General features: G+C 36.6%; 2 protein-coding genes across 2 annotated transcripts in view; both read left to right on the top strand.

Moving 5' to 3' along the window:
• Nucleotides 1–6,554, top strand: part of LOC112571860 (kinesin-like protein klp-3) — a 29,642-nt gene extending 23,088 nt beyond the window's left edge. The window contains 4 exon segments of the mRNA XM_025251204.1: nt 178–383; nt 1,803–1,989; nt 2,163–2,258; nt 3,268–6,554. Coding sequence (XP_025106989.1) covers nt 178–383; nt 1,803–1,989; nt 2,163–2,258; nt 3,268–3,543 — 765 coding nt within the window. The 3' untranslated portion in view covers nt 3,544–6,554.
• A 3,399-nt stretch (nt 6,555–9,953) lies between these two features.
• The window catches only part of LOC112571766, a 27,605-nt gene continuing 11,402 nt past the window's right edge, over nt 9,954–26,156 (top strand). Inside the window, 26 exon segments of the mRNA XM_025251040.1 lie at nt 9,954–10,310; nt 12,073–12,331; nt 13,116–13,188; nt 14,212–14,322; nt 15,276–15,400; nt 16,101–16,287; nt 16,810–16,875; nt 17,277–17,341; nt 17,343–17,482; nt 17,636–17,748; nt 18,352–18,477; nt 18,631–18,825; nt 19,234–19,379; nt 19,897–20,039; nt 20,465–20,571; nt 21,143–21,240; nt 21,494–21,595; nt 21,969–22,106; nt 22,456–22,564; nt 23,013–23,123; nt 23,587–23,787; nt 24,195–24,304; nt 24,557–24,647; nt 25,138–25,275; nt 25,680–25,829; nt 26,001–26,060. Of these exon segments, the coding sequence (XP_025106825.1) occupies nt 12,180–12,331; nt 13,116–13,188; nt 14,212–14,322; nt 15,276–15,400; nt 16,101–16,287; nt 16,810–16,875; nt 17,277–17,341; nt 17,343–17,482; nt 17,636–17,748; nt 18,352–18,477; nt 18,631–18,825; nt 19,234–19,379; nt 19,897–20,039; nt 20,465–20,571; nt 21,143–21,240; nt 21,494–21,595; nt 21,969–22,106; nt 22,456–22,564; nt 23,013–23,123; nt 23,587–23,787; nt 24,195–24,304; nt 24,557–24,647; nt 25,138–25,275; nt 25,680–25,829; nt 26,001–26,060 (3,057 nt within the window). The 5' untranslated portion in view covers nt 9,954–10,310; nt 12,073–12,179.

The raw sequence follows: 26,156 nt of genomic DNA, 5'->3' as shown, positions 1-26,156 counted from the left end.
CATAGAAAGAAAAGTTGATAATGACATAATCAGTTGAAAACTGTTGACATCTTTAACTGTATCCTCATTCACTAGTGCTGTCAGGCAAAGAACTTTAATTCTGCTCACAGGTACCAGCCATCAGATTGGCTTGGCCCTTAAGCATAATTGCTGTCCTTTCTGTGAATTTTTATGCAGGTGTCAATGGTGGAGATCTATAATGAGACAGTACAGGACCTTCTGACATCTGAATGTAAAGTTCTGGAACTGCATGCCGTTGGCAACCAGATTCGGATTCCAGACATCACAGAGATGGTGGTGGAGTCAGTGAAGGATGTCAAGGCCATTATGGAAATGGGAGACAAAAATCGCTCAGTGGCAGAAACAAAGATGAACTCCACTAGGTGAGCTATTTACACTAGAGGAAAGGCCATTTTGGAACAAATTATGCCATTATGCTGGGGGTTATGTTTTAGTCAAATGGCGATGGAGATAGCAGATGCTGTAGTATCATGTTGATGTGTAAGCACTTATTTTCTCTTGCTCTCACAGTCAACCACTAGCAGCCTGGTTTACTTACAAACTGGCAAATCTCTCTCCCACCCCTTTGCTTATTATCTTTGTCTCCCCTTACCCTATAGTAACATGCATTCCTGCCTATGCCAAAAGGTCACTGTCCTCACACTGTGAGTCACTGGCATCTAGACTACAACAGGGTCAAACATCTAGCCCAAGGTAACTGACTCTAAACAGGATGCCCATCAGATATGGAAACTTCCCCTCCTCAATGAAGTTCAATCTCAAATTATTAACAGCAAACTTTTCACCTTTGGACAAAAGATCCTGCATTAAGTATTGTTTATAATTAAAACTCGTAATCATGCTATTTTTAAAGAGTTACTTGTACACTTATTATTCATTATTCTGGAAGGTAGGCGGGAAATAGCTGTCATGTCATATGGCAAGTAGTCGAAGAAAGAAATTGTAATGTTAATTCTTCTTCATGCTGGGGCATTATTGTATAGAGAATAAACAACAGGTGGAGGAAGTAGTTGTCTATACAGGGAGTAGTTTACTGCTTCAGCATCAGAAAAAAAGGCATACCTCAATTCCAGCCCGGCTGCCAAATAGGAGGCTGCATTGAAGTGAGCTACTGAGACAGGGTAGGCTAGATGAGTAATGCTGTGGCAACATGCTGAGTTGCTGAGATAATACTGCATTCAGAGACTCAGAATGAGCTGCAAGGTGTGTCAGGTAGCACCTGGCGAAAGTGGATTTAGACTATCAATCTAGAGATTTAATGATGTCTTTAAAACATTTATACAAAAGGCTAGGCTATAGTAACTACAACACAGACCAAGGTGTTCTGGCCTTAACCACTGATTCCATCCCTGGAACTAGGTCTATATGTGCTGCCCTCTGTCTGGGCAGGATGAGCTTCTTTTGTAATAATTTTTGACATCACACCTGTAACACCACCCTTCAGATTATCTCCTTGTCTGGGTTACCCTAGGTCAGTGACTTTACCAGGATATGCATTGGATACGACAATGGTCATGTGGCTTGTGCCTGTTATGGTTATGCCAGTGGCAACAGCATTCTAAAAGTACATTTTCATCAGCACACTTTTGATAGGCAATTGCCAGTCCTTTAATCATTGCTCAAGTAGCCCTTTCCTGTCATTTATCTGTCAGTTGAATAAACCTCAACAATTCATCTAAAATTGCTTGGAATCAGCAAAAGCATAACTTTAACTAAGATATATTTGAATTATCAAAGAAATCATTGAAAAATCTGTTCTTTTTGTTTGTGTGTTTCTACAGTTCACGATCACACCTGTTACTGAGAATTTCAGTGTCTGGGGTTGACAAAGTAAGTGGTGCTATCTCAAGTGGAGTGTTAACGCTGTGTGACTTGGCAGGCTCAGAGCGTATTAGCAAGACAGAAGCAAGTGGACAACGCCTTGTTGAAGCTGCTGCTATTAATAAGTCCCTCTCAGCTCTTGGGCAGGTAACTATGCATGATGTGGGAAGGAGAGAAAAAGGAAGAGAGGAAAGGGGGAGAATTTGTTCAAAAGAAAATACCAAAAATGGCAAAGTAGAACTATGATAAAGTCTCATGTTAACATGGCTTTTCTCAGGAAAGATAATGCTGACAGAAATCATCCTGATCACTTTACACAGGTGTTCACAGCATTAAGAGGCAGCCAGCTTCATGTTCCCTACCGAAACTCAAAACTGACACAGATACTTCGGCCTTGTCTGGGAGGTGATGCAAAGGTCAGTCTTTCTCATGCTATAATTTAAATAGATGCCAGAAATTTATAAAAGGACTTAACACACAATATCTTTCTAATCTGCTATTTTTTCCATGAGATAGAAGGGGTGGCATGGGGTGCCTATCAACTACTGAAAACCCTCGGCAAGTCAGGTCATCAAAAAAATGTCGTTCATTGCAGAAACAATGTTCACCTTCTCATAGAAGAAAAGGCTGTACTAAACCAATAGACTGAGTTCTGTAGTGACCTAAATACTTTCCCACTGGAAACATATCTCAACATCCATCAACACAACCAGATTGCAGCTTGTAACTTGACAGGGTTAGAGAAAGAAATGGATGGTGAATATGAAGGAGTGGACTTGCCACTCCATGTAGAACCTGCTCAGCAACATAAATGACCATCACAGCTGGCACAACTCTGGCCAGTGCTGCATCTAGTCAAGTCTCCAATGGTGGGACAGCTTTACTAGCTCTGGTGATCAGCTATTACCAATCAAGGCATGGATGGATGAGCAACATAGAACAATTTTTCAACAGGCTTAGAAGTCAAAACTTTACAAAGTGTAACAGAAAATAGGCAAGTAAAGATCTTTTGATCTATGCTATATTGTCAGTCAGCTGATTAAAATAAATGCAAATTTGCAAGTGACGCCAGTCCAAGCATTAGGCAGAGAGTTGTGCAGATGAAGTCATCTTCTTAGCAGTTGCCATTATTATGTTTCTTTGAGTTTTACTGCTGATAAAATTTTGAGTAAACTATTTTCTTTCTACACTATGCTGTCTCCTGTTGGTAAAAAGAGAACATATTCATTTATTGCAGTAGTTCTTATGCTTTGTTATAACAATGTCAGGAGATTGAAGAAAGTCAAAAAGTATTTGAAAAAGTTTTATTCACACATCAAATCATTCAACCAACTGAAACTGAAAATAAGATAGAGGTAAATGATTTGTTATTTTGAAATACCCATTGGTGTAATTCTGTTTAAAAGATATTTCATTTATCTACAGGCCTGCTTGTTTGTGAATATAAGCCCTGATGCCAAGAATTTTGCAGAAACATGCAACACTCTCGAGTTTGGTAGCAATGCTCGCCAGGTGGCACTGGGTCAGGCCAAGCAAAACATTCGAAAAGCACCTGATGGGCCTGACATCATCAACACTATAAGCTGCAGGACTTATAAGAAAAGAATGTCATATTCATTACTTGTCTCTTATTTGTATTTATTTCATCATAAGTCTGTGGTCTTTTGTAAATCATCTGTTCAGTTCACTGTTTTTTATTAGTTCATTATCTTGCTAATGTCTTTCTCAGTTTTTTGTTGTTGAATTCCTTCATGCCATAAATGAATGTCCACTGAATGTCTGTTGCCTAGCAACAATGATGTCATAATGTGCAACCCTAACATTGATGGACACAGGTTGATAGGGAAAGTGTACCTCATTTGCATCAGTATTGTCATACGGTTTGCTATGCTAGACACCAGGCAGCTTCTGGGTAGGCTGCATAAACCATATCTGTGATATACTGCTCAGGCAGAACATTGAAAATGTATTTAGACTTTTTTTCATTTCTTATTTATTCAAAGATATATATATATACACATAAAAATAAAGTTCTCTGTGTGTCTCTTTTTCTGAAGAGTAATATTTACCTCCAGCACATTCAAGTTTTTGCTTTAGTGGTAGCATTCTAACCATGTTCAACTGCTGACTAGCACAAAAGATTATTTCTCTTTTATTATTTTGTATTTCTATTGTTCAATTTCAACAGTTTTGAAGCTATACAGCTATGGAACTGTTAAAAGTACTTTGGAATATAAAACATTGTAAACAGCACAGTGTTGATGGCCTAATTCTTGACATACAGCATCTTAAATTTTGCCACATCTGTAAACATTGAAACCTTAATTTATATTTACTCAATCAGCATTAACTTGTTAGATTGGTTGGTTTATTTGTGACATACAAGTGTCCTGAGATGAGATCTGAACCCTGAGCCGCTCACTGAAGTGATGACAAGCAAGTGTTTTAACCACTACACATGTTGAAACTCTTGTCCCTCATGTGATATACTATCAGCAGACGTTTCAAAGGTGCCCTTGAGACACATTTGCCCAAGAAACATCTGGAGTTCTAGGCCATGTTTCAGTCAGGCTTTTATTCCACATCATCTATTATAACTTTCACTTTGTTCATTTGTTGTACAACTTCTACTGTTGATATAATTGATTCGTATTCAAAGGCCTAATGCTGTGGGAGAGATATGTACAAGTGTACTAGTATTATTATTTCACATACCCTGCCAAACAAAGCTAAATAAACTTTAGGGTAATAATATTCTAGTCTGATACATGCATAATTATTACTCCTTTGACACAAAAGCTTCTGTGAAGCTAGTTATTTCTTCCTGTGATGACAGGATTTTAGTTTAATATTTTACTGCAATGATCACTCTCAAACCATTGTTTTCCTGTTTTAAAAATATTTAAACTAGAAAAGGTAGATATTAGGCATTTTCTTTCAAATAAATCATTCATAATCCAAGATTATATAAACTTTCAAGAGAACTTTATGAAATAAGTGTTCCACTTATAATTCTATTGTGAATTTACCAGTAACACATGTTGATAAGCATCACGAAAGGCAGAAAAGTCATGTTTTTCTCCCTTCATCTGTGCATACATCCTTGCAAGCAAATGCATGTGTGTTGCTCTCTGATGAGTACAGTAAGCTTGAGGTGAAACTAATTTATATTATAGAATTCACATTATAGAAACATTTTTTCCTGCTCACTATTCCTCAGCAGATATCAACAGATATTTTTGGTAAAACATCATTAATTAGAGCAAAATTCAACACAGCTTTCATCAATTTCATTTTAGCCTGAAATGTGCTTATTCTTATACAGATTCTTAGAGAATTGTACACCTTATGCAAACAGTTCAGTGTTATAAAATTTTGGTGAGAAAGTAATTACAGATTTTCTTATCAAAATGGAATTACATTATTCCAAGACTAATTACATTTCTGTAATTGTGATAATTTGTTACATTCAACAGAAACACTTGTCATTCAACTTTCTTTTTTATGTTTATGCATATTATGGCATATAATGCTATGAAGAAGATAGTAAAAGTTCTTTGTGTTTAAGTGTTTACAGCACCGTGCATATTATTTATGACAATATTCATGATGGTGATGTAGATGTTTCCTCACAGTCTTATGTTTACAGCTATAACAATGGCAAAAAAAAAAAAAAAAACTAAAATAAAATGGCAGCCTTAGAATGCTAAACACCAAGAAACATAGAGTCTTCTAACTGCAGTAGTTGTGAATTTTTCTTTGTGATTGATATTTACAATTATTTGGAAATCTACTTCTGAAGTAATTAATGCCTTGTTGGTCTTGATGGAAGAGAATACTAGAAGATAAAAAAAAAAAAATTAAAGTGGAAACTAGAGACCTTTCAAAATAAAGGTATAAAAAGATATTCTTGATATTCTGGTCAAGCAAATTACTAATGAAGAATTTCTCATACAAACCAAGAGAACTAAATGACCATTATACTTCAGATAAACAGTTCCTATGTGCAGAGAAAGAACAGCTTGCCCAAGACAAGATCTGAGCCCAGAACAGCTGATTAAAAGTTCTTACTGTTGCACTAGCATTCACAAATAAGAATTCATAAAGAGGATTAATAATACCTCTGAATTCCATTGTGTATCTTAATGATCTGGTTGATCATTTTTTTGCTATCATAGCCATCTTGAAGAATACTTTTAAGTTTAAAACTTATTTTCATGTAGTACCAAAGAGAAAATGGAAAGTTGTAGATGCAGGAACAGATAGGTGTATATATCTGTCAAATTTGTTTTTAACTGCTGCACAAAATATTTATCAAGATGAGTTTATGTATTTGCAAAAAATACTCCTGTTTAATGAATTTTAAAGGTTTTATAAATATGTTTATTTTTCTTTATCGTAGCAAGATAAATATTGTTGTGTTTACCAAACAAAACTTCAAAAATGAGGTTGCTGTGATTGTTAATAGTCATTCTTGCATAATTTTGGTGCACTGTTTTCTGTGATAATTACATTTATGTACATGGAATAAAACTATTTCAGCGGGTTATCATTTGACAACTTATTACCATTTCTGTTGTCTTCCTTTTTTTTTTTGTTCCATGATGTTTTCACAAATTTATCAAATGCAAAGTCAGCTGTAGTTCTGCACATCACACTTAACTGCCATTTTATACTTGGGACTACATTTAAGCAATGCAAAAAAAAAAAAAGTTAAAATATCCATATCACCCATAGATTCATTACAACACATCATTGATTAAATTAACTGATCCAAAAAAAAAGCCTCCCCCAAACACATATACTATCCATATTCAATTCATAAAACATTAAAGAGTATTTTATTAATGGCACACAGCTCCACACCCCATTACCCTCTGTTCCAATGAGATTGCACCATTACCAGTGACTGGATAAATTCTACGGGCACCTCTGTCATGCCCACCTACATTTATGCTAAAGTTCTGCCCTGGTGACAATATATGACAATTCTTTATTAACGAGAAATAAAATAAGCAGGAAAATGCTTTTTTCCATTTAGCTCTCGCCCTTTGATTATTTTAATTATGAATTGAGTATCTATTCCATTAGTCTTTCTGCTTTTATTATGAGGGATACACAACCTTCATCATACAAATATTTCCTCCTCTTTTAGATGTCTGAACACAATAAAGAAATATTAAAATAATCGGAGTTCTACAGCAAAATCATTCACCCACTGTCACTGCCGTTAAAAATACAGGTGCTTTATAACAAAAAGTAAATGTTTTAATGTTTACCTACCTTTATTATTTTTTTTAACCAAGAGTTCATGGAATGTCATGTTTGCTGTTTTCTCATGTGTAATTATTTGCAGTTTGAACATTCCTCAACAGATGTTTGTGAATTACAAAATATTGCAGAAACACGTCATTGCTTTTAAAAAAATGCTTTCACACCAATCATTTTTTAACTTTTATAAGCCCACACTGAAGATTTGTTAAATAAACGAGTTTTTTCACTGCCAGACTGCTTTTAATGTTGATGTAGACGAAAACATCCATGTCTTGCCGGATCACATGACCGATGCAAGTAGAGGTCATGATTTCTTAATGGCTCTATGGAAAGATAACTTTTTCTTTAAAGTTTTCTCTCGCATGATAAAGTACATGGGCAAAATGGAAACAAATGAGTAGAAGACTTGTAATCATCAGTTTACTTCATGATATGCATCATGCACGCTAGCTGGTTATCTGTGTATTCAACTCTCATAATTTTGTGCGTGACTGAGTAAAAGACGAAGTATATATATATTGCAAACATTGTGAACACCTACTGTAAATGCGATGTCAAAACAGTTAAACAGCTAGGTGCATGTGTTGAGTAAGAAGAAAAATATCTTTCCATGCCACCTTTCATGACTTTACCGTTAAACAGCTATGTCGTAATGTCAACAGCAAGATGAACAAAATTCCATGATTCAACTTCTTCTTTAAAACAGTTAATCATCAAGTGTTAGCAACATCTACGTTAGAAAATCTACATCAAGATCAAAACAATTCCGACGACATGAAAAAGCCCTTTGTGGAAGTCGGCCCCTGAACAGCACCACGTAATCATAATCGAAGCAATAAACAGTTATAAAAATCAAATAACCATAAACAATTTCATTTCATTATTTTAATTTCACTGGTTATAATTGTATAATAGTTTATTATTCCTACTAATTATAGTGGTTCAGGAATGAATTGCTGATAATTTTTGTATTATTTTCTTTGATTTGGGTTTCTCCCAAGTTAATGTCACTTCTAGCATTTCTTCATCCGAAGAATTATCGGAACAATATAACAGAATTGGATTAATCTGAGACATTGCTATACTGCCGTAGTGGTCACAGGAATTCTTGCCGCATAAAACAAAGGGAGGCAAGGGAGTGTGACTTGGCAATGCAGTTACTCCCAAAGGGAGATAAGTCCCTAAAATAGTCTGTATATACTTATATTTTCATTAAATTTACCACATGTAGATCTTTATATCTTCTGTAGTAGTGAAAAAACCACACTGTGACTTTCTAAAAATGTATAAGAGGTCGTGTTAATGATAATCCAATTGCCTACAATTTATATTTATAAGGTCTTGTTATGCTCCCCCTTGAAACTGGAAAGAAAAATGGACAAACGAATACAAGTAATCAAAAAAATTGAGAATGAAAGCTAATCATGAGGCATCTTTTTCATCGACACACACATCCTAATGCCAAGACTGCCCCACCGGCAGCGGTTGTGACCGGAATGTTAACCCGTAGAGGCGGCGCAGTTCGCGGGCGAAAGTCCGGTCTCAGCCGATTTGGATACTTGGAAATGGAGTGGCTAGGTTTTGTCTTTTCTGTCTAGTTGTTAGAAGCATGACATTAGTTTTCTGGGGGTTGAGTGACATGTGGCTGGAATCAGTCCAAGCTTGAAGCTCGTAGGCGCTCAGCTGTAGGAGGGAAGCAAGTGGCTCAATCTGGTGGTGTGCATGTATTGTGGTGTCATTTGCAAACATTTCATATGATTGGGATATGTGGAGAGGAAGATCGTTTATGTATATGGAGAAAAGAAGAGGTCCTATAAGTTTTTAGTAGGGAAAGAATTTAGCAAACAAATGTAATCTAGCAAGTGTAAGTAAGAAGAGAAAAAAAAAAAAAACCCAGCCAATTAGTTCCCAGTTTGTCCACAGAGATGGCAAGTCACAACTGAAGAAGGCAAATAAGAGATCACAGCAGTCTTATGTAGCTGAGAGACAGAGTGATGAGTACTGGTCTGGAGACCAGAGAACGTCTCCAAACAACAGATAATGTAAGATTTTATCTTCAATCAGTGGAGACCGGGCCATAGCCCAGCTAGATAGGCAACTACAGTTGAAGAAGTTTGCCCAGTAAGTCCAGGACTGCCCGTTGTCTCCTGCAGGCAACAGGCTAAGGAGATTCCCAGAAAGCTGGGGGATCATTTGGAGGGGGATCATTTGGAGGTGTGGTCAGCGGAGTACCGAAGGTGTCGTCCGGCCAGTGGTTGCTCGGCTGATACTGCTTTGTCACTACCTCTGAGTACAGCTGTCGTCTAGTGTTTGGAGGGCTAGGGGTAGCCTGCCCTGTCCTCGTTTTGTTGGGCGATTGTGCCAGTTTTGAGTGGGAGAAATGGGGTAGTCTATGGGGAGGAGGGGGGTCGTAGAGAGCTTGGTTACGACGAGAGGCTAGGAAGGGGTTTGGACCCTGTGTTTCCTGAGGAGTGGGGTCTGGATTCTTGCTGCCGGGAGGGTGGAATCCTTGGGTAGTGGTGTCATTTTTCGTCTGGCCGTGGTCAGGTCAGAGAGCGTAGATATAGAGAGGCTGCACTCTGAGGCAGCATCCCGTTTCGAAGGGACGCAACTGCGTCACTACTTTTCTTAACAAGTTAGGACAAAGAAAGAGTGCAGCCTCTCTATATCTACCCTCTCTGATGCTACCAGAATGCAGCCCTTCTACATCTGTCCTCTCTGATGTAAGTCAGAGAGGGTAGATTTAGAGAGGCTGCACCCTGATAGCATCACGTTTCAAAGGGACGCAACTTTTCTTAACAAATAAGGACAAAGGAGTGCAGCCTCTCTATATCTACGCTCTCTAGTCAGGTGTGCAGAAAAGTGACGCTTATGTTCACCGCCAGCCCACTGCTCCCTCTAGTGTTGGGGTGTACACAATCTCTTAACCATCCGTTTTGATCTGTCCAGAGAGCGTGAAGAAGATTAAGTCGTTGTTGACGTAGTGGGACACTGCGCCTGGTCTGAAGCAACTGCATGTTTTTATTTGATTGGTGAACATCTAGTAGCGACCACGAGATGATGATGATCAGAGACTTAGACCAGGAACGAACTGTCATTTTATGTGGATCGTTCCCCGTATTTACCCTGATCACAAATGAGCTATTTTCTCGCTGCCAAAGTTCATTAGTCTTGATCGCACCTGCTTACCTCAAGTAAGGGCACGCCACTCTCGCAATCAAGCTGTTAAGGTTCATCACAGCCTTATAGGCCATTTACCCAACTGCGACCATTTGCAGATAATATGCCAGAGAGAATGGGAAAAGGAGTTTCTTTTAGTTAATTAAGCCTTCTAATATGTTACATCTTACACAGCGTTTGTACAATTCTAAATCTCGTATCTTTGGTTAGAGGACTGATTATTTTTATAAAGAACCGGAAATAGTGCACTAGGCTTTTGAAAAAAAAAGGGTAGCTTTAGCCATTGTTGCCGGGCGACTGGGGAAGCCTCTGTGGTAGGCTTGTTGAGAGCACTAAGCAGGTGCTTTTTACTCTTAAACCCTCTGGTCCCTTTTTCTTGTGTTTTACTTAATAACTATATATAGATTTTTAGAATTTATATTTTTGAAAATTGATAATTTTCCATTGAAACATTGAAATTTGAGTGGCGACTGCATGCCGTTAACCATTATAATTGTGCTCTCACTCTCTCTGGGAAATATATATACCACCTAATTCTAATGTGAAAATCGCGATAAAGTATGCATGATATGATATTAAAGTCTGACTGAACGTTCGCTATATTATATACTTTTAAGCTTACTAGGTGTCGAGATGGTAAAACAATTGCATTCTGTTGTCTTGAGACATTATGGTTTTGAACTATCCACTTTAAAAGCACAGGAATCTGCTCAGCACTTTTATCCAGAATAAACATCGCGATTAGTGCGCTTTACAGGTCTCCAAAACTTGAAAATAACATTTATTCTATTTTCTCAGCAATCTGAATCTCTGGACACCGCATATATAAGCTGTTCTAAGTACATATATATAAAAGGCACTTAAAAGTTATAACAGTTTTTAAGGTCCTCGATATTCTCTTCTTAAAAGCATCTCTTTCACAAGTATGTCCAGAGAGCAGAAGAACTGAAAGTTTATTGTACGTGAGGTAGGACTTTGATATTCAGCTTTTATAACTGTTTTGAATTTTTTTTATATTTTGAATGACTATAGTTGATCACTGACGGCTGTTGCTGTCTGCAGTTTCTGATGGATGGCTTTCTATTTACTGTATTAGTCCTCTGTAATTATTAACATTTTCCTTACCATTTGCACATGCAAATGCAAATGATTCATAGCTCTATAATGCAATTGCGGTGATATACCCCTATTGAACGAGCTATTCTATAGCTTCAACAATTGTGTCATACACCTGTCAACACACTCCTTCTCACTGAAATAGCTTTGCTCTTGTGGGGCTTAGGATCTTGTCATGAACTGAGGTCATTCACCATCATCTAGCAACTTTAGTGACCCTTTTTTGTTATCATAAAAATTCTATTTTTCACACATTGCAGTCTACCTTCATGACTTGATATTTCAGCTGACAAACAGCCCAAATCTGAAACTTACGGGGTTTTTTCTTAGTGTAAAGACATAAAAAATAGTAGTATCAATGTAGTAGACAATGAAAGGGGAAACCATGATGGGTATAAGATTTCAAACATGTTGCGCTTAATAATAAACGTATATGACATACATTTTAAAATGTTGAAACTTTCAGGACGACCCAGTATAATTATGATGCATGTGTGTGTGTGTGTGAGATAGTGTGTGCTGCAGACTTTTTTCTGTGATATGAAACCTCATTATTATTATTATCATCTTAGAATCTTATCCTGGAGGTGCTGCAGTCTGGAAAACTGCAACTGTAGTGTAAATAATACTTTGTAATGTGTCAATCTTCCTTTCTTTCAGAACACAATGTCACTCAAATAGGCCCTTACAATTGATCACAAAGGGTGTGACAAAAACTACATCCTTTGAATAATCTCTAGGAAATATTTTAAAAGTTCTCCACTAAAATGGCCAGCTTACGATTAGATCAGCTGTATGTACCTTCTTCATCTGAAAAAGTCATTGACTTAGAGGCAGAACTAGAGCATGAACTGGCAGAGCTGTGCTCTGAACTAGAAACCAATGAAATGCATCATGGGATAATACCAAAAATTACAAGGTAAGTAAAAATGAGGGTGCATTCTGCTGCTCTACATTTTACTTCCATTGAAAACTTGTTTGATGATGATAATGATGATTAATGATAATAAAGAATTTTAATAAATACTGCAAATGTTCCTATCTACACCACTGTTATAGAACAGACCCCATAGGTGCAAATCAGAATGCCTTGTTGAAAACCCATAAGTCAAAATTGCCCGTACTAATGCACCATAGAGCCATTATGAGAACCAGTGACTTAAATCTATAGCTTTTATTTCGTAAAATTTTCTTGACATAGGTAAAGGATAAAGCTTCTTTTTTAAGCTGATAAATGATGCACAACGGTTCAGTGTAACTAAATGACACAGAGATGTCGTGTTTGAAAAAACTAAACAAAATATTTGTTCAAAGTTTGAAATTGTAACATTATTTGTATCTGACAAAATATGAATTGTGTCAGATCAAATCTTGTAAAAGAAACGAAGTTTTGTCATGTCTATAACTGCCACATTAATGTACATAATATACATTGTACATTAACAGGTGCAAGTAATTTGTTTATGGGGAATTATCACACCACTTAAATGTTTGATTTCCATGATTATTGCATGAAGATATGCAGATGATTGCTTTCAGTTTTAAGCATTGAGACAAATGCAAATATCAGGTGCTTGCAAATGTCACCAACACCTATTGTGTTTGCAGACAGATAGTATGATTTGGGCACATTTATTGCTGTGTTTTCATCACTGTGCACCACTGTAATCTGCAGCATGCTATCACATATTTTGTGTTGACAGCACTGTTCCACTCCCTAAAGATATTGCTTACTTTAGGCATGAGAGGTCACTGGTTATACAGAGAGCCATGCAGGTATGTATAATAGTAAAAGCCAATTTCTTTTATTCATAGGGTAAAGGAATAGATTAAGGCAAAAACAAAAAGGTGAAAGTAATGGGTTTGACAAACTCACATAATTACTTAAAAAGGCACATTTTTACACACATTAAACACATTTATTCAAATTAAAACTGGTAACAGATATATGTCTGCTTAACGAATATATGCCCTTATCTTGTTTTGATGTACAGCAAGTCCTCACTTAACATTGTTTGGCATTGTTTTGTTATATTTTTTTGTAATAATGTCTAAGAAAAAAATAAATTCCCAGCTAGGAACACTGTCTGTGTGGTGGTTTAATGCTCCTCATATATACGGTGAGCCTTCTGTTAAGTAGGGAAATGTGCTATATAAATTTTCTTTAATTAATTAATAGCTACTTACTCTGTTTTTCTTCACATGTATTGGGTTTTTATTTAGAAATTGCTGTTTTTTGTGACCAGAAATATATCATAGGAACTTATCTTTGCATGTATATTAATTAATCTATGGTAAAACTGGTTATTAGTGTTCATCATTCCACTTAAAGTTGTGGCTTCAAAGAACCTCTTGAATCTGTCTGAACCTAGGACTTGAATGAGATTTTACTCTTAACACTTTACTAAAACATGTCCTGTGAAAATAAAACCATATTTACTTAATGGCTTCGGCAAGAAACCCTGAGTTAAAAAAGACTTAATATTGCATCACAGCTTGATTGTCGTATGTAAAATGTTTGCCTCATTTCACTGTAATAAAGTTGAACTCATGTGGACAAGTTTCGATCCAGTAAACTTGTTTATTGTATGGTAACCAAATATTCTATTATTTAGCTTTCAATGCAGAGCATTTAAAGTCAGCTTTATTACTACTGAGTTGAAGGCAGTGTTAAGACTTTATTATTATGATATATGATGTTTGAACTTTATTTATGTATGCTGATATAACTTCAAATGTGCTTTCTTTTTGAAACATTAGTTACTTTTCTTTAAAGGTGAGGTCCTATCTATGTTGCAGGTGAGTGAAGCTCAGCCTCTGAGGTCTCAAGCAGAAGAAATGCAAATGGAAATGAGAGCAGCAGAGACTTGCGAGTACACAGAAGAGAGTCTGCCGCTTCTGCTTCAACAGGTATTCCAGCCACTTTAGATACAATACCATGGAAGTCCTTCAAAGATATAAAACATTTGTGATAAAAAGTGCTAAGATGCATAGCTTGGCCAGTTCATCATTAGAGTAGAATATTACCAGGTCAGACATGTCTCAGATATATTCTTCCCTTTTGCATCCAGCTTCTTTACCCAAGTATTTATCTCCTTCCATTTATCTAAATTTAGTTTGACTCTTTCCTTTTGCTGTGGTTGCTTTGTTTTGGAAAAGAGTGTCTTTTGTATTCAGCACATAGCCAAAGGAAAAGAATGAATAGTTCCACTAGTTTAAGCATTTTTGAACATGATTCTTTCCCTTAAACTGAAAAGGAAGCAAAGTTGACTGGAAGTTTTTGCATTCTCCAACAGCCAGTAACTTCTCCTGTGTTTGAAGAACTTTTTCAAAATTTCATTTCACATACCTGGTTTATTTTGGATTATGAAATGTGCATTTCAGGTAGGAATATTTGTACACTCATTAAATACATAATTTGCACATTCATTAAAAATTTGTTTCACTGTCTCTTTAATTATTTTGTTTTAATTTTTGGAAATAGGGTAAATTAATGTGTTCCTAAAGAACTTTCTCTATCTTAGCCTTATGTTGTGAAAGAATAAAGCTTCCAAATGTTTTGGCTTGTAAATTATTTGTCATATTATTTGTCTTAAACATAGTTTTCTCCACCAATTGAAGAGGACCATTACACTTTTCTTTTTGTTTTGTCTCATTTCTATTATCTGTAATTATTCTTGCTAAAAAAAAAAAAAAAACAAACCTTGATTCAATGGTACTTACCATTAACCCATTACTCTAGGAGACATCCCAGTTAAGAGGTTAAGCTTTAACTGTAAGCAGTTTGCTTGCATTTGGTCATCAGCATCCAAAGTGTGCTAGTAAAATGTACGTACTTATCAACAACATGCAATGTTTGGCAGTATTTCTTGGACCGTATCCATAGTCTGGTGCAGAGTAAGCACCTGTACATGCTGAGGTGGCGACGATTCTGCGAACATACAAGCACCATAGAAAACATGTACCCTCACTATCACCAGTGCCTCACGTAAGCCATCTTTCTCTTGCACATTTACAGTAATCCTTACCATAGCTCCAAATTAAAATATGGAAACATGCCAAGTACTTGGAAAGAAGTATGCTACTGTGAAGTGATACAAAAATATGACTTGTTGTGGCCATGTTGACAGCTATCTTCATGTCACCCAAACAATTTTTATGTGTCATTTGAAAAAAAAGCCTTTTTGTCACCATACCCCTCACTCCTCACTCCTATACCTCCCCAACCAAAACAAATGGCCTATGGGACATAAACTGTAAGTGGTTCAAAATCTCTAGAGCAAGACATATGGAAAGTTAAGCCTAATAATCTCAATCTTAAGGGTGTGAAAATGCAAATGCAAACATGGACTGAATGACATTGTGTTCACATGGTTTGTCATTCTTATCACCATTGCCACCATTATTGTCTTCAGTATTGCCATAATCTTTATCGTCATTGTCAAAATCATTATCATTACCTGCTAATGTCCAGAACAACTATCTCATCATTAGCAATTGTTTCTTCATGGCTATTTAAAGCAATTCATGCTATTTATCACCACTGTCATAAAATGCTCATTTTAAACATGGCACTTTATAATTCATGAGTCTTCACAAGCACCATTTAATTGTCTTTATATAGAAGGTAAAATGTATGATCAGCCAAACATCTTTTTTGATGTTATACTGTGACTGTGAATGTGCAGAGTTCTTATGAATGAGTACAAGGACTGCTTGCAAAGAGCGCAGCGGCTGTCCGCTGTGCGTGAAGCACATATATCTGGCAAGAGTGACATTGCTATGCAAGCAGTTACCATGGAAGACCTGCTTATTTATCTACGCTGGCTTGTCTGTCACTTGCATGCTATAAAACACTTCAATCAGTATCTTCGGGTAAAGAGAACTGCCAATGTTTCTTGACTAGCTGTGTGATAAGAAAACAAAATTGTAAACCATTTAATAATTGTTTGAGAAAGTGTGTGTGTGTGTGTGCATGTAAGTGTTTGAGAGAGAGAGAGAGAGAAAGAGAGCAAAAGAGTGAATGAATAAGAGATGGTATATGTAACAATTTTAATTTGTATTTATGAGGGTGGTATGATAAGCAGAACTTCTAGCTCTCACCTTAAAGAAAAAAAATATGCTAAAAATGACAAAAAGCCATAAAAAGAGAAGGATGTCCAATAGTAATATTTATTTACTCACATCTGTTGGAGATAATAGAGCCATAAAAGCAGCTATCATAAAGCTTTTTGACACATGTTCCTTAACAAATTCATTATAATTCCTTATGAAAGGGGCGTGACAGCTTTGCTTGCCGCTAGTGAATAATGTGAGTGACCGAGTCTGTCTTTGTGTGTGTATTTCTCTTTGCTTGTAACTAGTTCTTATCATTTCATCATCTCTTGAATTCTACAGGTTTTACAGTGGTTACCTATCAGTCACAAGCTTCAGTTTGCCTCACAGGATGGAAACGCTGAACAGGTAAGTTATTCATTCACGAGATTTATTGTTAGTGTATACACTGTATAGCCAATTAAATATTCAAAAGCCTGATTTATGTTCAACTTATAATATACTTTGTTTTATAAAGGCTGGTCGATGTCTAACAGCTCACTAAGCTTAAAGATGCTAAGAGGTTAGTAGAATATAATGTCAGAGTCATTAAAATATAACTTTTAATTTTTGAGGATATTTTTCATTCAGAAATGGATTGACTGAGATTCAAAACTAGGGGATTTGGATGCTTGACATTAATGATGAAGTCTGTAATAGGATAAATCTTAAAGTCATTTTATTATAGTGTTTCTACCCTTTGAATAGCTAATATCCACTCTCTTTTGAAGGTTTCCGTGTTTATGCCTTTGTATGTGTGTGTGATCTAGGAGGAGGTTTCCAATGCATCCAAGATTGCATCTCGTTACCAAGATGAATCAACATATTCACAGATTCAGGCAAACCTGCCCACCCTCTGCTAGCGCACATGAGAGAGCACATTCTCCAGTGCCACCTCCTCCTCCTGTTAGCTTGGCTTTACTGAGCACAGCCCCTTTGCCATCATCTTCTATGATTTATGCAGCTGCAGCCTCAGGTAAAATGGCTTCCTCGTCTTCCATTGGGACCGCGCTTTGATTGGTGTTTATTCCTCCTTTTTATGGACACCAATTTGTTGATCCATGTACATTGATGATGATGATGATGATGATGAAGACGATGATGATGATGAATTTCAACTGCTGTGCAGGAGGGGGTTTGGCATCAAATGAACAGACTCTTGGTCTGCCAATGCATTCCAGTGATCTCAATGTTCTGCGACCACAGCTTGCCTTCACTATCAACCTTTATGGCGTCAATTTTGTAAGTGTCAGCAGATTTTTTTAGCTCTGTGGCTTCATGTCACACACAGATACTTTGAGTGAAGTGTGCCATTTGAGAAAACCCTTCATCACCACACCTCTCACTCCTCGATCCCTCCCCAAACAAAGCAAAGGCCTAGAGGTCATAAGCTGTATGGGGTTCACAGTTTCTACCATATGGCATGTGGAAAGCTTAGCCTAGCAATCACTCTATACCAAATTACAGAAATTGTATTTAGGTAGGGGTAGCCCGATAGTGTAGCGGTTAAATCACTCACTGTCACCACTGCATTGAGCTGCTCGGGGTTCAGATTTCATCTTCGGACACTCTTTGTAAGTGACACCTTTTTGAAGGCTGTGCGTTGTGGGTTTTCTCCGGGTACTCTGGTTTCTTCCCCCACCTCCCTCTCCCCCCATAGTGCAAAATCGCTGCAAGGTGGAAGCACTTCCCTACTCAAAAAACCAATCAACCAACCTGTGTTTAGCTCTGAATTCATCCATATGCATGTATGTGAAAATGCCCCTTCTAAATAATAATAAAACATCCTTCCACAGCTCTGACCATCTTTTTGTTCATGTTCAAGAGGAGTCATTATACTTTCAGGATCTGAGCAGCATCCACAGTACAGCAGAGGAGATGGAGTTGTTTGCCCTTGTCAACCGCAAATTCAAGCATTTCTTCATTAAACAGGAACATCTGATGACTTTTCGCACATATGATCACGTGGAGGTAAAAAAAAATTCTTTTTTACTCTTGTGTCACTGGTATCTTTAGTGAGCTACATCAGTTTTCTTTTGCTATAAAAGCAATTTTTTAATCAGAGGCTATATAAGGATAGGAATAGTACTCACTCTTAAGTTTGAGTTTTATTCTGCATATCAGTTAGGGTCAGAAAGTTGGGGAACAGACTCCTCAAATCATGCACTTCTGAAAGAATGTAACTGGCTGCCCTATGTGACCTTGACACCCAAGAATGATCCTTACCAGCAGAAGCGCTGGACGGAGCTTCGGCAGGCTGATAAAACTGATGAGATTCTGCGCTACAAGGCACATTTTCTTAAAGTAAAAGATACAGATGTAAGTAATTAACTACAATATGTCAATATGTCCTATAATACCTTCTGATGACTTTTCATATTTGCAATTTAAATAGTACATCTCTCAAAGATCTAATTCTTAAAAAATAGTACTTATCATTTCAAAGAAAGAAAAAATGTTGTCTTATTGTTATTTTTGATATATGGGCTTGTGATTATTTTGTGTGTTTTGTATGTCCTAAGAACAATGACAGAACACAATGCAGGTTATTCCTTTAATTCTAGTCACACCTAGTCTTTTTATCTAAAATGAGGAATGATGGAAAATAGCTTCAAATCCTGACACCTACAATTTATTTACACTGGCTTCTAAATTCTAAGTTATATATATGTGTCATCTCAAACAAAAGGCATAACTGACAATGTGGTGTCTCGATCTGTTGTCTAGAAAGTGCAGGCTGCCCTGAAAGAACATGCTCGTGCTGTTCATGACCCACCCCAAGTGCAAGCTGCATCTGTCACCTCCCATCACACCCCTAACCACACCCGTGAGACATGGAAAAAGATCTACAGCAATTCTGACCTTTATACCAAGTAAATTTTGTGTTTGTGCTTATGTGCGTGTGTATTGCATTGGAGGTTTTTTCTGTGAAACAGGTATCAATTGTGTAGAGTTATTGCTGTTACATCTACGTAGTGATTGCCCTTTGCTGTTGGAATGCAGCGAGTCCTCGCATTGTTCCTCCTTCTACATCTTTGTTACTATTTTGTGATCTTGTTCTACATCTTTGCTGCTATTTTGTGATCTTGTTAAGCCCAATGAGCCTGCTTTTGTCTGAAATATTGTGCTTTATAAGTTCACACTTGTTGTTATTATTTCCACCATAACCACTATATAGTACCAGTACATACCAGTGCATATGATCTTCAACATAACCATAATTCTCATGTAAAGAAATTCTTACCAGTGTAATTATCATCACCTGTAACACTCTATTTATCATAGCTGCCACCAATCCCACTCTTGCATTACATTACCATCACTGCTGCTCAAATTACCATGATGCTTGAATCTCATGTCAAACTCTCACATAGCATGCTTAATGTACAGCAATGAAGTGGACCAGAGTGGAAACTTTCAAGACTTAGATGAGAGAGATGCCAATAATGCAAATTTCAACACCTCATCACGGTCTGCAAATATTCGCAAAAGCAGGGACAGCTATGATTATGCCAACACAGTGCAGATGCTGGGTAAGCAGCACACCAAAATTTATTTATTTCAGATTTGTGGTGGAAAATTAGGGAACACTTTAACTCATCAATCCAAAGAATGTGAACAGCATTTTTTCAGTGTTTTTACTCGGAGTGTGCAATAAAATGCACCATGCTCAACATGATGTTTATAAAGTAGCATGAGCAAAATCTGAAGTGCATTCATACTGTTTAAAAATTTAGAGTGTGCATGAGTTTTATAAAGTACAAATATTTGTTGTTTTTTTTCCTTTCATAGATGCGTTAGTTTTTTACCTTTAAATACTCAAAGCTATTAACAGAATAACGACAAGAATGTTATAAATGCATAATTTTATAAAGAGGGACATTTTTCTCCTGGAAAAAATAATTAGACACCATCTTCTGCAATGACTTCCTTTACAAATTTCTTGTTAATGTTACAGGTCTTGATGATGGCGACCAGAGCAGTAATGACCCTGTAACAGTGCATGGGAGCTACCTATCCTTTCTCCATCTTCGTCATTTGCGAATTCGGGATCTTCAGCGTACTGTAAGTTATTTTGTTTTCATGTGGGCTTCACTTTAGCAGTGAAAATTCAATGGGTGCAGAATTTTAAATGTTTGGTTCTTCCTCCGTGAAAATATATTGACTGTAAATTCTCACTGTACCACAATCATAACTATTGGGATGGGGTTGACTGGTGTTTTACACTAAGGCAGCAACTATATCAGGGCAAGGCTACCAGCTGTGTTAACAGATGCCACATACAGAGAAAGAAAAGTGAGATGAGATCTGAACCAAGGACAGCCAGTCCTCAGTGTATTGGTGACAGATGCTAACCATTTTACCATTTGACCAACTTATCATAACTATGGAAAGACTATTGCTGTTGATGGTGATGACAGTGATGACAGCTGTAGCAATAACAGTCATACATTGGTATAGTACAGTTTGTAAAATGTCTACAGTTACCCTTGCATAAAATTCTTGAGAACATGTACTGGCATCTAGATCCACTTCTTTAGCTCACAAATACTTTATTCAGAAACATTGATCACACTATTAACTTCTAATGATACTTATAGTACCCCCAATTCATTTTATCTGTTATATTCTGCAGTGTCTCAGTATACTCAACTACTTTCGCTCAGTAGAACGAACACTGACCATCAATGATGGAGGGCTTTCTCTTGAAGGTGATTCAGTTAAAAGAAACTGGTACGAAATAATTATTTTCAGTCTCGTCTGTTCTAGCAAATGCTCATACAGATATGCTCTGTGCTAACAAAATATTAATTGATATTTGTTTACCATGAGAATTTTGCTGTACTAACATCTCAAAAATATTTCTTCAAGTTTTAGTTTGATAAAACATCACAAGGTCTCTGAAAATTGTTGTCTTCTTTAACGTGTAATTTATTTTTAACTACATATTGTTCACCTGCAATTTAACTGAGCAGCCTTTGCGCAGTGTCCCCAATCATCGCCAAAACACTGAGATGGATGGTACCTTAGGAGGCAGTGGAGGGCTAGGCTCTCATGCCTATCTTCACAATACACCAGTAGATTTCAAGTATGTGCATACTAAGTTTGTGAATTCTTCTGTTTACAATTTTAGCAACATGTCTTATTGTTTTTGAGCTAGAAATGCCCTATGAAAAATAATTTCTATCTCAAACATTTTCCTCTTAATCTAAAATTTTAAAAACAAAAATAACAAAAAATCTCTGTGAACAACAGTAAAAGAAAAATCCATTTTTAGAAGTTTTTAAAGAACAAAAGCAAAATATCTGCCATAGGATTAAAAATAAATAAATGCAAAATTTATATAGCACATACTCACAGGCCTAAGGAGCATGCTGTTAGCTTTTAAGAACAAGAACAAGACATGAGAAACATACGAGGGACAGAAGAACAAGCAAATGACATATGTGTTTGTTTATTAGGGTCAGTGAAGTTGAGTTCATGGAGTTTGGTGATGTGGAGAATCATGATGACTTCTATTCAGTAGAAGAGGGTCGAATCCATGTTCAAGACCAACAGGGCTACTACATAATGTACAGTGCAGCCATAGATGACATGAGGTGATGAACGCTGATTTATACTCATTTCTGCCTTGGCCTGGGTGATTTACCCAAATAATCCTGTGAAAATATATCTTTATCTTGGCTTGGGTGACTTATCTAAATAATCCTGCGAAAATATATCTTTATAAAATTTGTACTTGTGATTGTTCCTTATTTGAATATTGTTTATTTTGATGTAATGATGTATTATGATGGGAAACAATTCAATTAATTTCAAATTCAGTGGTTGTATCTGAGCTTCTTTCTACCGTGAACCATTGCTTACAATAAAAAGCATTAGGGTAAAAGATTTTTCTAGGTTATTTACACACCAACTTGTGTAGTGAGCACTCATTAATGTTACTAGAAATCTGGAGAAAGATTTGTTGCTGATGGCAACTCACTTCATAGAGAAAGACAAGGAGCACCGTATGTCAGTGCTCCGAGGGTCAGAATCCAGCCGCCGTGGAAAAACGGTTAGTTGATTATCTCCCTTAATGCCCCTTGCTGTGTGTGTCTTTTTGTATATCGACTGTATCTTTTTGTACATATGTGCGAGTGTGTCTTGTCTCTGTGTGTTTATTTTATGTTTTGTGTGTGTGTGTGAGAGAGAGAGTGTCTGTGTGTGTATTTTTGTATATGTATAATATTTATAATATCCTTAATGGCATTTTGTTTTTTATTTGCTTGTTTCTTTTTGAGAAATGAGAGAGATCCTTGTTAAATTAAATAGAACAGAGTACTGATCAAAAGATAGGATTCACAATCTTTTTTATCTATAAAATGTAATAAAATACAATCCCATTATTTATATGGGCTAATAGCTCACAAAGAATCCATTTAATTACAAAGAGAGCCATTTGAAGTGGCTTGAACATTGTAAAATAGGATGTGGGGTTTGATGTAGTTTTTAATCATATGCAGAATGCAGGAGACTTCGACATTGCCAGCTATGCTCATCAGGATGTTGATAGATTTGGCATTCTCCTGGATGTTTGGACCAATGAAGCAGCATTTCTTGAGCGCAAGAGAGAGGTGAGACCTGCTCACTGTAGCCATGTGGTGTCAGGATAATTTCTGTCACCCATGTCTGTTGCTTCAAACAGGCATGTATCTTACCACAGTGTCAAGGTACATAGCTTAGTAGGATGGGAAACCCCAACTTAATCTCCCATCATTACCATTTTTGAAAATACTGTTTTAGTTTTTTTTCCATGCTATGATTATGCAGCTACTGGAAGCATAAAAGATAACTGAACTAATTGCTTTTAAAGAATTAATCTTGACATATATCGCAAGAATTTAATATTCTTTACAAAAAAGGATGGGTGGGAGGAAGTGTACATATTTTTAACTGAGCCTGAGTGAACTAATTTTCTGATGTATATGAAAAGAGAGTCAGGCAGCCATAATTATTTCAAAGGTGCTAACTGTTTGATGCCCTGATTAAGTTCAGATTCTCAGACATGTTAAAAGTTGTTCTTGTCCTCCTTCACAGCTGCTGGATTGCTACTTCGAGGCCTACCAGCATGTTACTGACCGTGATGAGCGTCGTGGACTTGCCCAAACAATCACCAATGTCATGCATCGAAGGCCCCGCTTTGATTTTCAAGCTGCCTATTTTGTACGGACTTACAGGACTGAATGTACCATACTTCAGCTGGAGTCTCGACTTGTAAAGAGTATTTTAGATAAGCAGGTATGGTTTTGTTTTCTCCTCAACTAAATTTTTGTGTGTATTGAGTATCATCAAAACAAAATTTCACCTCACAAGTAATATTGATGCAGATTCACCTCACTTTATGTTTGATGAATTCTTTTAGAAGCATCAGCACCTAAGAGACTTCCTGCAGCCATTACATGGGTACCATATTTATTATGAAGGGCTGTGCCCAAGGCAGAATAGACTGTAGACTTTGCCTATAGCCTCTAGGCTATGGGAATTTTACCATTTTTACCATCATTAAGGACTTCTGTGAACCACAAAGTCAATGTGGGACATTAGGGTACTATCAGGAAAGTACTTTGAAAAAGAATCAGAAAATGTTTATGAAATTTTCTCTTCTGATAACAAGAATGCAATCTAAGGTTGAAATCGATTGACAGATAGAAGAACAGCGTGAATACACACAGCGTGTTTGCCGAGAGGGAGAAGCACTGTTTGGATTGCCCAGCCGTGTTATTCCTAAACAACCCATCTCTGTCAACCTCAGCAGGTAAACTAGATAAAGAACAAAGCTGCAGGTTATAGAGGTTGATGAATTCACACCTACCACTTTCCTTGTTTTGATTTTGTCAATTTTATGATTTTTTTTTCTTCTACTATCTGTCCATCAGTTTATCTGTTTTAAAGTTTCATTTAATTTTGTAATTCTTAATGTATTCTGATTAGTTGGTTTTATTTCTTTTGAGTGTTTTGTGGTTATGAATTCTACTCTGAATAACACTCTTTGTATCATTGTGTTTAGGCCTGCTTTGAAAAATGTGTACATGCTGGAATTCCACCCTACCCTGGCCATTGCTCGTCATATTCCTGAGGCCATTCAGTATGCAAACTGGGTAAGCAGGGATTTTTGGAATGTGGTTTTTTATTTTTTGAATTATTGAAGACAGTCTAAATAAAATACAAGCATCTTCAAAAGTTCACTTCTTCTCATCCACATTCTGATGCTGTGTCATAAAACCTCGATCATTCATGCAGATGAAAGGTGCCTGCTCTTTTTGAATGTGTGTGTGTACGTGTGTGGATTATCTATGTATATGTATGTAATGTAAAAATGAAAGTCTTGTGTACCATAACTAAGTTGTTTGTAGTTTTAAATTTCTACATGAAAAATCCTCAGAGGAAGGCCATAGTAAAGTAATATGCAATGATGCAAGTATAGAAACATGGCAACATCTGCAAGACACACTTTGGTTATATCATACACACATGGGCACACACTCATATGAACACATACAGGGTTGACAGAGCAAGGGGATAGGAGCAAGAGCTGATAAAAAGAAAGCAGTATAGGATGAACTTTAAACAATAATGGGACTATTTCAGGAGCTACAGCAAATCCACAAGCCAGAAACAATTCACGACAGCTTAATGCTGGAGAAACAACTTTTCGAAGTTGCTCAGAAAGAGTGGGACAACATGCCAGGTCCAGGGAAATCGTATTCAGCACAGATGGACAAAGATGTAAATTTGAAGCTTTCCTTGCCCAGTGTATACTCTCTCTGTTCTCAAAATAGTCCACATTTGATGCGAATACCTTGGAATTAATTAATACCCCCCAGTGCAGCAATAGGATCATTTTGACTTTGCCGTCAAAAGCTATTTTTGGCATCATTTTTCAATACCCTTGTTTGATTATCTTGAGTGAAGCAGGTCTAATAAACCTTACTAAAGCATAAACTATATTTTTCATCAGTGTCAGTACCCTAAACTAGTTTTTGCTTACTTTTGACAAAAGTTCAAAGTGTTTTTCTAAAACTTTCAAAATCGTCATACTTCTAAATACTTCAAGCTTTCAAGCTTTGTAGGAATGACTTACATTCCATTCTAAACATATAGGCTTTTGAGTGTTCACATCTCTTCTGTAGCTGTTCTCTGGCACCTACGTAGAGGACCCTTTGTTCATCTGTGAGCTTGCTCAACACTTAGTGGCACAGCAAGAGCAGCAGAGTGGGACACGGAGATCACACAAAGACAGACAGCTAGGCATGCTGCAGGCTGCAGGAAGGGTTATGGAGGTGATGTATCTTTGTTTTCAATTTAGTTAATGTGTAAAATGTTAATATGATCTGGCTGTCTCTTGTTTCAAATGCCTTGATATTTGTTAAAAAAGACGGAGGATTAGGAAAGAGTTTACGTTTGTAAAAGTAACCATTCTACCATCAGTGACAAAATATTTTTTTTTACAGACTGTGACTCTTCGCTATCGTTTGATTGATGCAGCTTGGGAAGCAGCGCTTTTGTCAGAAGTGAGAGAATTCCACATTTAAAAAAAATGGCAATGTATATAACAAAATAAAAAAACAATATGTACCTAAAGTGTACTTAACATGTAAAACAGTAGT

This window comes from Pomacea canaliculata, linkage group LG9, assembly GCF_003073045.1.
Source record: "Pomacea canaliculata isolate SZHN2017 linkage group LG9, ASM307304v1, whole genome shotgun sequence".
NCBI lineage: Eukaryota > Metazoa > Mollusca > Gastropoda > Architaenioglossa > Ampullariidae > Pomacea > Pomacea canaliculata.
Note: the sequence above shows the minus strand (reverse complement) of the source record. Positions and strands in the feature narration are given on the sequence as shown.